The 12,875-nt window shown below is 43.9% G+C and overlaps 1 protein-coding gene across 1 annotated transcript in view; it reads right to left on the bottom strand.

Annotated features, from left to right (window-relative positions):
• Positions 1-11,302, bottom strand: part of LOC115378624 (cadherin-6-like) — a 38,563-nt gene extending 27,261 nt beyond the window's left edge. Inside the window, exons 1-2 of the mRNA XM_030078939.1 lie at positions 11,066-11,302; positions 1,968-2,262 (exon numbers count right to left, since the gene is read on the bottom strand). Coding sequence (XP_029934799.1) covers positions 1,968-2,262; positions 11,066-11,302 — 532 coding nt within the window. The remainder of the gene's footprint in view (positions 1-1,967; positions 2,263-11,065) is intronic.
• Between the last annotated feature and the right edge of the window lie 1,573 nt (positions 11,303-12,875).

Raw genomic sequence — 12,875 nt, 5'->3', positions numbered from 1 at the left:
CCTCGGTTGTTGCCATGGGCACCCGTGCTGCCCTTAGATAAGTGCCGGCCTCTCTCTCGGGGTTGCTGAACCAAGTGACAACTCTGTCACATGTCGGGGCTGGAAGACCGGCGTCCCTCAGTCCCCGAACACAACACGGGCACGGCACACAGCGCGCGCCGTGTATTCATGCAAGTATTGATTAGGAGCCCTTTTTACATTGTTCATCTATATCCGAGAGGACACCATGTACTTTTAGACGGCGAGCAGGAGCCAAAGTGCATCGCAATTAAAGTTTAATTTGGTGCTGAACGACAAGAACAAATGATAATGCAGAAACAACAAACGGCGCTGTCTCAGAAATTGCCACGGCAGAAATAGAATATGCAATTATTCACTGTGATGATGGAGCTGACAATGCCGGTAATTAAATTAAATACTCCTTCAATAAGATACAGTACTGTATTTAAAAGATTATCTGCGCCAGCGCTGTTACCGTCACACACGAGACGATTTACCTTGTTTATTTTTTCGGTCATAAAACAGCTCCTAGTCATTCTCGTTTAATTAGTCAGGCCCTTCACGTTGGGTCGGCGTCATTATTATGATTGATAAAGTCCCATTGATCCAGCAAGACTGGCATTTTCTAACGTCTCTATCCTATTTGAATCGTAAGCTCTTTAATCCAGTTCGCTGTGACACACACACACACACACACACATAAACACACACCTTCACTTGTGCAAATCCTTCGAGCTGTGTCTATTAATGGCCAGAAATTAGATTTTTACATACAGAGTGCACTTGTTTTTTTTGTTTTTTCTTTCTTTCCCTGGCGTGCACGCTCACCAAGATGCACCAGCGATAATGGCCGTGCTCCTGGGTTGTGGTCTGGTGAAACTCAGCTGAAAACGGTCTTGACATCATGTCAGAGGTTAATATGAAAAGTGGCCTTGGAGCGAAGCATCAATAAGAGACAGTGCATCAAGCGGACGTGGACTCCGACGGGCGCGTCGAACCCTCGACAGCAGCAGGGCTCAGACGATCAGTCGATTAATCAATGAATCGAACGGCAGAGAGTCCATTCTATTTTGCGAATCCATCGCTCGCTTTGCTCATTTATCATGGTAAAACGCCAATTCCAGCTTCACTAAGATCCCAAAGATGCCAAGATTATCGTCCTTTTCTCAGTTTTTTTAGTATAATTTTGTTTTTTTTTCTTCCTTTGGCTGCCGGTCGGACTAAGAGCTCAATCTGAAGACATCACTTTGCGCTCTGCTAATGTGCCGTGAGACGTGGCTACTATTTTTGATGTTTTAAAGTTTAAATTATTAATCAGCTAAATGGAAAAAATAATGTAATGCATTCATCAGCAATGAAAATAATCATTAGCTGCGGCCCTAGATGATGCAGGTGCATGATCGCATGTGCAATATAATATCAAGCAGACTTTTGCTCCTCAGTTATCATCATGCTCTCTGCACAAGAGAGCAGTTTCATTGTTTTTTCCATTTCTCAGTTTGTGCTCACAGAAATAACGCAGCATTGAATACAAATAATAAAATCCTAATGAAATGGTTACCGTCCTTGATTGGATGTATTTCCTGTTATAACAGGATGTTGATGTGTTGCATAACGTGAGGAAGGATCCTTTAAAAGTGCAAAACAAAAAGATATCATTTAGGTAATGAGCGGGATGGTTGGAAAAGTGGGATTATCAAAATGTGAAGATTTGATTGGTTGAAAGTTTTATTTACGCCAACTGGTGCAGCATGAGGTCACCGTTTGAGATCCAGGAAGTGGAAGAAATGAGAGTTAATTTCATGTGGATTTAAAAAGTAATTAATGGCGGATTACGGGAATTGCACAAACAAATGTGTTAAATAAAGTCCCCGCAAAGCAAGGAGTAATCCGAGTACGATCACGTGCCGCCTCGCTGACGGCACGCACACAGCATCGCGCCGGCTGTTCCCCCGGCAGGTACGTACCGATTTCGGACATCTCGGGGACCGTGGCGATGTACGGGTCCTTGGTGAAGCGCGGCTCGTTGTCGTTGATGTCGTGGATCTTGATGATGAACTCCGACTCGCCCTCCAGCGCCTCGTTGGTGAAGCGGTTGATGGCCTTGGCGTGGAGGATGTAGTAGGCCTTCTCCTCCCGGTCCAGCCGCTTGGTGGCGTGGATGTCCCCCGACTTCTCGTCGATCTTGAAGAGCGTTCCGGCTCCCTCGCCGGTCAGAACGTACCTCACGCTGCCGTCTCCTCGATCTCCGTCTGAGTGAAGCTGGGAGAGAAACAAGATCATTCATTCCTCAGCAGCACGTCATACCATCAGCCTCGGTATTTAACGGTTTCAGCCAGTGACCCATGACTTTTCCCTTATTAAAATATTTCTGTTTTGCTGCTCTCTGCTGCTGATTGATGTACAACAACAGTGGTTCACCCTTTACCCCGTGCATAAAAGCTTTTACTTTTGCTCTGGTTGCTGGTCTCAGCTCGGGTGCACAGGAAGTGGTTTGTTTGGAATAAATAGAAGAGGATCCCAGCACTTAACATGAGAAGTGACTGCAACCATGGCTGAACAGAAACTCAAACCTCACTGACAAAAAAATAATCCAAGGAGAAAGAGCTCACAGTGCTGCTCGCACACCACTTGATAGACATGAGATGTGCACTGCAAAAACATGACAGCACGAGCACTTAGCACCAAAGTCCAAAATGAAATAAAATTTCAAAACAAGAAAGAATAAACGAACATGCAAAATATAAAAAAAATTACACAAATTATTTAAAATTACTTAAATTATTTAAAGAAATTATTTAAATAAATTAATTTAAAATAAAATAAAATTAATAAAATAAAATAAACACAACAAAATATAATACATTAACACTAATTAAAATTTGTTAAATTAATTAATGAAATTAGGTTAATTAAAAATAAAATTAAATAAAACAAAAAAATAAAAATTAAATTAAATTAAATAATCACAACAAAATATAATAAAATAACAAATTAATTAGTTACTTAAATTATTTAAAGAAATCATTTAAATAAATTAAGTTAATTAAAAATAAAATAAAATTAATAAAATAAAATAATGAAATTAATCAAAAACAAAATAAAATAAAGTTAAATTAAAATAAATTAAATAATTCAAAATAAAATAAAATAAATCTGGCCAGTGCAGAAACATCAACAGCTTTGATCATGACTCCTGGTGTAACAGCTGCGTGTGATCTTCACCAAACCTTCACCCGGCGATGACACATGTTCAGTCCACGTCCTACCACACACACACACACATATGGCTAAAGCACCTCAGATGTTGCTTTTACTGGTATTATTGCATGTGGGATGTCGTTGTCATGGCTCTGATTTTTTTTTTTTTTTTTTTTTTTTATTTCGGCAGGGCTACTGTGGCATTTCGCTGTAGAACAGAATGCCAGTGGGTCAGAGTCTGTGAAGTGCCATCATGAGTGTATGCAAGTTCGCCGCCTGCCAAGCCCACAGAGATCAGCGACATCACCGCCATGCCAGAGGACCACGAGAGTCCACTTGTCTGCTGAGGTTCTCGTTATTATTTGCTCTCTCCATCTCCTGTTTAATTTATTTTATTATTTTTTTTTGCCTGCATGAACAGCAGCTTAGCATGCTCTGACATTTTAATTCCACCACCAAATCCCCCCCCAACATATTTATCTCCGGGAACTCATCAAAAGCTTGTCCAGTCGCTCTCCCTTTTTCCCCTCCCATTGCCTCCTTCCCTGCCTCTTTCCCTTCCACCCCCTTTAATAACCAAGGACATGGGAATAATTGCGGAGGGAAGCAAAAGGGCAAAAGGAAAGGAGCATGTTTGCAGACACGGACGGACACATCAAACGCACACCAATGCAAACAGCATGCGAATGTTTGCAGCCGGCGAGGTGACGATATTCCGGGAGCCGCGAATGATGAGCTGCGTTATCGACGCCTCGTGAATTCGGGCGCGCCGGCACGTGCGCGCTTGACCGTCTGAGCGCGTGTTTTTTTTTCCCGCCCGAGCATGACAGCATAGGATGTGGACTTTGTTTGTATCTACAAGCGTGCCTGGCTCGTCCAGTGGACAGACTGAGGGGGGATATTGTGCGTTGCAGCTGGGTCACGTGGGAGCGCGTTGCAAAGTCTCTCCCTCACTCTCTCTCTCTCTCTCTTCATCATATATTAAAAAGCTTTTCATCCCAGGTGCTCGGAGGCTTTACTAATTCATGCTGTTGTATCAGGGCAAAGCTGGCACATGAGAGAGGAACAGCTTTGTGGATTAGCATCTTTAACACTATTTTGTTCGCCCGCTTGAATACTGGTAAAAATGACTGTTTTCATTTGCTCTCCTCTCTAGTCGAAGCGGGCCGGGGGAAACACCGTGCGCCGCGGCGTTTTAGCGTCTTCGGATTAGCATCTGTACCACCGTCTCACTCACCCACCTCGGCAGCGGTCACAGTGACTGTTGCCTTCTCTTATTCTCTCCGTCTCACCACATCGGGGGGAGCGTGCCGCAGAATTTTATTTGTTTTCCCGCTCTGCTTTACAGTGCGCGCTTTCCAACAGAGACTCAGTTGGCTGAAAACAATCCACTTCAACATTATTATCTTCCTCCTGCTGTTACAGCGGCAATGTCCTTTTCTATGATTGTCTATCAAGCTGCCTATCTCTGCCGGCACAACAATTCAGTTAATAACTGTTGAGTCCTCTCCTTTCGGCTGAGATGTGAGATAGACAGTGTGACATATGCTGTGTCGGCTCTCATTTCTATGGAAACGGTGATCTTGTGGGTTTTTGAGGAGTCTTTCCCTGAGGGATATTACGAGGCCGCGCCGGCCAATCGAAGCCCGGCGCTCGCTGCAGTGGGGACTGTGACCCCCCGTCCCCTCCAGTTGCCCACCTCGCCGGTGAGGAGAATTTACTGCGGCCCTTCTAGCTCAAATTGGGGGGGGGGGGGGGAAAAACTCTCCCGGAAATCAATCTGGCAGCCCGACGTGCATTCACAATGGCCTCTTGATCAATTTTTATCGAAAATACAATTAAACTGTCACTGGGGCAGGGAGGAGAAAGCCATGTGTGCATTCAGTGTGGTCACCAAGAAGCCCCCACCAAAGCATCGATAGCTCGCCTTTCCTCCTCTGCCCTCCCACGGCATGAAATCATACAGAAAGCATGATGACGCCACCGCCGCGAACGCTGGGACTTGAGAGGCGAGAGAAGAGCAATCAGCGGCAAAACAAAACCCCATTACCACTTGCAATCTGTTATTAAGTACTCAGTGATAATTATCATACGTGCTGGCATTCACTCGTGAATTACATAATCAGTGGCATTAGATATATCTCAGAATCACCCACTCAATTAGCCTTTTACTACTATACCATAACATTTCCACTCATTATTATTATTTATTTATTTTGTTTTTTCGTTTTTTTTTTTTTTTTCCTTCCAGAAGAAGAGATTTATTTTTATTCCTACTTACTTTATCTTCCAGTTTGAAGTGGGCTGTGAAGTGGAGTGGTGCTCATCAGACATCTGTGCGCGGGAACTTATGAGCAGAGCCGCCTTTGTTTGTGAAATTAATCAGTTTCAAGTGCGGCAAATGTTAGTGCAGGCTGGATTCTGGACGCCATTTGTGCTTCACTCGAGTTAAGCCAACAAGATGGCATTGGAAATAGGCTGCTTAGGGCAATTAGCCAGTTAGCCTTTAAGGCCTTGTGTCCTGGCCTGTCGAGAACTGGCTGCCTTCTATGTAGCCAGATGGTAGCCTCAGACTGTGCACAAAAATAGCCTATCAAATGTCTGTTGATGTGTAAACTTGAGATATGCGGTCAGAGCTTCTGAGACTTGAAGGTTAAATGTCACTGAACATACATTTCTCGCTTGTGGGCATCTGCCATTGTGTGTTTTTTTTTTTTTTTATTATTATTATTATTTATTTAGATATTGTTTTGTATCCCATGCATAATTTCAAGCATGTTATCTTTTAATTATAGGCAATTCTCCCTAGTTTGTATTCACTTTGCTGTCATATCTGCTCGCCCCTCATTTGAATACAACTTGTCCGGATGAATCCTTGATTGGAGGGGAAACAACGGCAGAAATTTGATAACAGAAATGGAATTAAACTCGCCCGAGACGAGGCGGCCGTCGGGTTCTTTTCGAGCGGCGGTAGGTGGATGATGGCGTGAAAAGCGATTGTGTCATGGTGATGTTGGCTTATCTCGCTCAGACATCTCCTCGCCTCGCCGCTGTGTAAAAAAAAAAACCCTTGTCAGACAGCTGTTTGCCAGACTTGTCACCGCATGACCTCATCGCACCCCCGTCCGGCTCCCGCTCGCGCGCCACAAAAGGAGAGCGACATAATTGAAGTCGCCCCCCCCCCACCCCACCTCCCCCCCTCCGCCAATGCACAAGTGGGGACTTATCGCCTAATCAACAAACACTGCCAATGTGTGCTCCAGGTCGCCGCTGGAGACCGCGGGGGTTGCCATGGTGCGGCTACAGCCAGCCCTGTGCCATATTGCAAACTCCTTGCCTCTTTGCCAAGGTGAGCAGCTGGTAATGGGGGAGCATGAAAAGAGACCAAAAAAAAAAAAAAAAAAAAAAAAACCCTACCAATACACATGCACATGCACATGCACATGCACAGACAAAAACACAAATCCCCACTCCCCTCCCCTCTGTAAGAAGTTTTGAGTCCTTCCCCCAGGTCGCTCAGTGCTTCAACCGCTGAGTCATACAGAACTGGGAAGCATATTATGTCTGTGTTCATTTGCTTTTTTCTTTCCTCTGATTTTCAGCCCATTACTGGAGGGAAATGTTTGTGTTTGCGTGCGGGCGTGCGTGCGTGCGCGCGCGTGCGTGCATCTCGGTGTGTTTGTTCACATCTGTGTGTGTGTGTTTGTGCAAGAACACTGCTCACTTGCTTGGGACTATGTTGAGGAGTCTACCCACCAGGCCCAGAACCACTGGGGCCTATCAGGGGCTGTAAATACTTTATGAGATATGATAGTGCAGCACAAACACTCCTCAACCACAGGCCATTAACCATTTTCAGTGGAAATGTGCCCTTTGGTAAAGCGAGAAATAATGAAATAAACAAACATCCTCTTCCCCCAGTGACAGCCGGGGCCCTCCGAGGCCGCTATGCAGCGCGCCTGCTAATGAGAGTCAGTGTATGATTCCCCTCCTCAAGAAAAAAAAAAAAAAAAAAAAAAAAAAAAAAAATCACCGGCCAATACACTGAGATTAGCAGCCAAACAGTGCCTAGGCAAGACACTCCGCCAGTGTCTCCTTTTTCCCCTCCTCTCTCAATCGCTCCTCTAATGCCTTCCTGTTTCGGCTGCCTTTGTTTCCCTTGTTCAGGAAAAAATTGCAATTTCATTTGTTAGCGCTTCACAACTCGATAAAGCCATCGTAAAAAGCAACCGGGGGAGATTGAGTTTACCAAATAACTGGAGACGGGATGTTGTAATTCAAGTGCAGTTTCATCATTCTATCTTTTACTGTGTGTCAAGAGCTGCTCCCTTGTTTATAATAACCTGCCATTGTGTTATTTCCAATTCATTTTTCCTTCCCAAACAAAAATGTTATTGTTCCATGCTGTGTTCTGTGGCTGGCATGATGTCACTTGCAATGACAAAACCTTCCCTTTTGTGTTCATCCTTGCTTTTTTTTTCTTTTTTTTTTTTATTCCATCAGACCTACTACATTGTGGAAAATATGGCCTCCACCTGAGGATACAGATGCAGATGGTTGTTCTGTGTTGAGCCATGTGTTAAAACTCAAAAGCTATTCATTCCCTTTAGGGCCTCATTCATCACTTGTACTTTATCAAGCAATTAACAAACAGTAATTGCAATCAGATAAGATCTACATACTGCAATCCTATGTGACAACTGGCTAGTGAGCTGACAATGAGGGAGAGGGCTGCAGCTGCATCTACTTGGGGAGGCAGCGGCGGCTCCAAGAGTCATGATTAAGAGCGGTGCTCGATGCTTGATGCCTTAATGGCGTCCTCAGGAGGAAGGCTCTGGGGCCACGGCCCCTGGCTCAAGGAGTTGCTCTCCGCGAGTGCATGCCACACTCTGATAATCCGTTCTTCTTTCACGATTAGTCCTTCTACAAACTGAAAGGACAAGCGCTACATCAATCATCGCCCTCTGAAGACGAGGTGGTTTGATCAGACCCGGTGCTTACTTTTGATCTTCATTCTCCCTCGCTTCTTTTTTTTTTTTCTTTTCTGCTTTTTGTTCTTTTTTTTTTTTTCCCGCCTCGTATTTGCTCTCCTCGTCGTACCATAGCGAGTGTTGTAATCCTTTTAGGCCGGGGCTGAAAGTCAAGCCTCACTCGGTGAGGACGTATGTTGCAGAATCTCATTTGGTTGGATGACTCTATCCTCGGCGGACACACTGTAGGAATGCAAAGCACCAGCACCATTCAACCCTCCGCACAAAACAGCCTTTCTTCCTCCTCAGTCGTCCTGACCTTGCCAGGATGCTTCACAATCTCCTCAATTACAGTAGGTTGGGAGAGGAGACTGATATCTTGACTTCCGCTCGGCTGCATGTAAAGCATGCATTATTCGGCCCGTCTTGTCGTACCTTCCCCAATGTTATCTGGGTCGACACTGTGTTTTCATTTTGTTGAACAAATAATACCCTGAGAGGAGGCCATACTTTACCGTAGGGCACCACAACCTCTTTAGGATGCCTTGATGTGAGCAGAATGGACATCGGCCAAGCAGCCACGAAGCTGACAGTAAGCATAAACTCTCGCGGACAGCCAAGAGCAAACAAAGCCCGAGGATGGATGGATGAAAGGAAGGAGGTCGGACGGTGCAAACATGAGCCTATCAGCGTATGATAATGTTGTGATAATAAGATGATTCTCACGAGACATAACAGAATGCACCCTTTTTAAAGGATGCTACTTCTCTGAAACATCTATTTAAGGGTCCATGTTTTCCTTTGAGTGCCGCATGTGCTGAAGTTTCTCTAACAAAGCTTTATTCTCAGTGAGGAGACGTACTACAGGTACACCGCTTCATCCCTCTCCTTCTATCATAATGAAACTTTCATCGCAAAATAAGTTCTTGCATGAGGAATTCAAACTTTTTTTCTGGACTGAAATATGCAAATGTGGAAATATTTGGCAAAATCTGTATTCATGTGGATTGATGTGGAGGATTAGGGGGGGGAGAAAAAAAATGCAGCATGGAAAAAGAACTCAAACTTCATAAATATGTATCGACAAGATAGTACATAATTAGACATTTTTAAATCAACAAAAATAGCAACTTTTCAAATGCCGGCGTGGAAGAAGTTCTCGTTTGCTGTGTGGAATGTGGCTCTGTAGAAATACAAACAAACAAAAAAAAATCCATCCCCAAAGACTAAACAAACAATAGAAATCGAGGAAAAAGACACAGAATGAGGGAGAGAGAGAGAGAGAGAGAGAGAGAGAGAGAGAGAGAGAGAGAGAGAGAGAGAGAGAGAGAGGCTGCAAGACTCTACAGACTTAAAGCACCAAGACGCCTGGAGAGGTTCCTTATAGATAAATTCCTGTGCTAATCTAACAGATTGAGATGTTTTTTTTTCATTATATTTTATCATCTTTGGTGCTGAATGATAATTGCGGTGGCGTTTTCATAATGCACTCCTCAGAGATCACTTGTCAATCAAACTGTGGCCAGTAATGCACCATGTATATATATATATATATATATATATATATATATATATATTTTTTTTTTTTTTTTTTTGGATATACAGTACAGGCCAAAAGTTTGGACACACCTTCTCATTCAATGCATTTTCTTTATTTTCATGACTATTTACATGGTTTTTGATGGTTTTTTGCGACTCCACTTGGGGACACATTTCAAGTTTTTGCAGTTTTCCGGACTGACTGACCCTCATTTCTTAAAGTAATGATGGCCACTCGTTTTTCTTTAGTTAGCTGATTGGTTCTTGCCATAATATGAATTTTAACAGTTTTCCAATAGGGCTGTCGGCTGTGTAGTAACCTGACTTCTGCACAACACAACTGATGGTCCCGACCCCATTGATAAAGCAAGAAATTCCACTAATTAACCCTGATAAGGCACACCTGTGAAGTGAAAACCATTTCAGGTGACTACCTCTTGAAGCTCATCGAGAGAATGCCAAGAGTGTGCAAAGCAGTAATCAGAGCAAAGGGTGGCTATTTTGAAGAAACTAGAATATAAAACATGTTTTCAGTTATTTCACCTTTTTTTTGTTAAGTACATAACTCCACATGTGTTCATTCATAGTTTTGATTCCTTCAGTGAGAATCAACAATGTAAATAGTCATGAAAATAAAGAAAACACATTGAATGAGAAGGTGTGTCCAAACTTTTGGCCTGTACTGTATATATATGGATTTTTGGATGTTAGATATCCTAAATGCTCACTTCATTTTCTCTTCATTACAAAACACAACCAGACAATCTTGCTTGATTTTTTCCCCCCGAGGAACTAGACACTAGGAGGGTTACTCATAAAATCCCCCTGCAGGGTTAATAACACAGTATAGGTAGAATGCGTAAAGGCCATGGTGCTAGGCATTTTCCTTAATCATAAAGCAGGTTACCACCGCAACCTTACCGCTCATTTGCATGGCACATAAGTGGCTCTTAAAAACGCATCTCTTTATTTATGGTCCATCTGGGTCTGTAAGGGCCGGCCGTGACTCATGACAGGCATTGTAGTTACATCACTGGGAGAACATTGTGTGACACAACCTCTAAATGCATCCTGCCGACGATCTTTGCCTTCCTGACATCTCCGCTGTGTGATCCGCTGCGCCTGAACATGGGCGTTGACAATCGGTGGGGGTGTTTAATATGCGACACCTCATTTGCATATTGATTTTCATTACATGTCACCTTGGCCACCGCAGGACAGGAAATGTAAAAAGCGTCCGTTGAACGGGGCGCCGGCTGAACCACCACTGTGTCGGAAACATGAGCAACAGAGGAGCAAAGCAAGACATTTATTCAGCAGATTTTTACTTTAAAATAGAAACTTTGACACGCTACCTTTCCGACATACTGCATGTCCGTCCCGGTGTACTCCTCCAACAAAAAGAACTGGTTCCACATCCAGCCCCGTTTGGAGCGCCTGAGCGGCACTCCATTGGCGTCCTGTCCCGTCAGCCCCGTGGACCCCCGGCGCCCCCCTGTAGTCCTTCTCAGGGCCCTGAGCCCGTCCCCCGGGGAGCTGAGGTGGGCTACGGCCCATAGCACCAACAATAGGCACGCTTTCCCCCTATCCATGGCCAGACTACCACAACCTTCTGTCTTCTCTCCCTCGGTGGTCTGTGTCCAGCGGTCTCGGGTCAGAGTATCGGATAAGTCTTCATGCTGTAATCTACTGCGGCAGAAAAAGCTCCTCAGTCTCCCATGGGGCGGCCACCAGCACCTGCAACATATACACCAAGCAGCAAATTGTCAATACTGGGAGGGGAGGTGACAATTTGTTGTTTTACAGACACTCGCTTTGCAACCTCAGGGACTCCAGGCGAGATCGCCTTCGTCGTTTCAAACATGGCACGGGCTCCGGTTTGAGTCGAGACCACGCCCAGAGGAGGCCGTGACAGGGGGTCTCTGTCCCACTAATATGAGGACTCACATTAATATTGGCTGTCATAATAATAATGAAAAATGCCACAATACCATTGAACTACAAAGGTTGCATACATTATCCTACACTGTGTGGAATGCATACAGAGCTCAGACTTCACAGGGAACTGCACATCGAGCGCTTTTATTTTGAAGGCTGAACACCATAAAATGTCAAGTTTTATTTCCTGTTCATCTGAGCCTGCATAATACATTGGAAAATAGCCACAGCAGGATCATAAACAGTAACTCAAGGAAGAAATACTCATTTGCACATATTGTTTTTGGATGATGACACATGGAAATTAGAATCAGAAGTACTTTACTGATCCCCAAGGGGAAACTGGGTACAAGTGCTGGTAAACCTGGTTTGAGTGGATTAGATGCATATGTTTGGAAATTCACACTGACACCAAAAATACAGATAACTCCACATACTGAGCCCTCTGGCTTGCCGTACTAATCTGCTTTGACTACTCTGCTTTCCCACCTAATGACTGCAATGATGTAGCCGTGTCCACCATCTATATATTTTATTGACAATCTTTGATGTAGATCTCTCTGTGGGAACTAAACCCTTCAACCTACAACTAATTAAAGCGTAGAAGTTCAGAAAGTCACGTCAACGGCCAGCACACTGCAAAAACCTCCATCTTAACAAGTCATCCAGCCTCACGTTTACAGTTAAAATCTTGTTTCACAAGGTGAGAAATCTGGATGAGATGATCCAGCTTTGTTTCCAATGCTAATAAACTTGTTTTCAGGAAGCGAGTGTCATTTTCTTGATCCTAGCCGGCAGATCCGCTGTGTTCTGCCTTGTTTCAACATATTTATACTTGTTCCTGTTTTTCCGGGGCACGCCTGAGGAAGGTCAATACGCTGAAACATTGCATAAATAAAAACGTTACGGAGTAGACGGCGTGCAGGAGTGTGTAGTCTTTATTTGCGAATTTGCACCGTTCTCCCTGCACCTGAGCCATTTGCTTCACTTGTTTTAAGAAAAAAACAAGACTTTTGAAAGTGAAAGTGATTTGCAATGACTGATTTTTTATTTATTTTTTTTTTTTCTTTACAGTGTAACCGCCAAGACTGAGACAAGTTCAATCCAAGATGACCGGACTTAGAAACTGTAGCTCTGTCTTTATAATCTGCGTCCACTTCATTCACATTCACACACGCATTGGCTCCATCATGTGAGCGCATACATGCAGACTGTGATCCGGCATGC

Source organism: Myripristis murdjan, chromosome 20 (genome assembly GCF_902150065.1).
Source record: "Myripristis murdjan chromosome 20, fMyrMur1.1, whole genome shotgun sequence".
In the NCBI taxonomy this organism is placed as follows: domain Eukaryota; kingdom Metazoa; phylum Chordata; class Actinopteri; order Holocentriformes; family Holocentridae; genus Myripristis; species Myripristis murdjan.
This window is presented reverse-complemented; position numbering and strand designations above follow the sequence as displayed.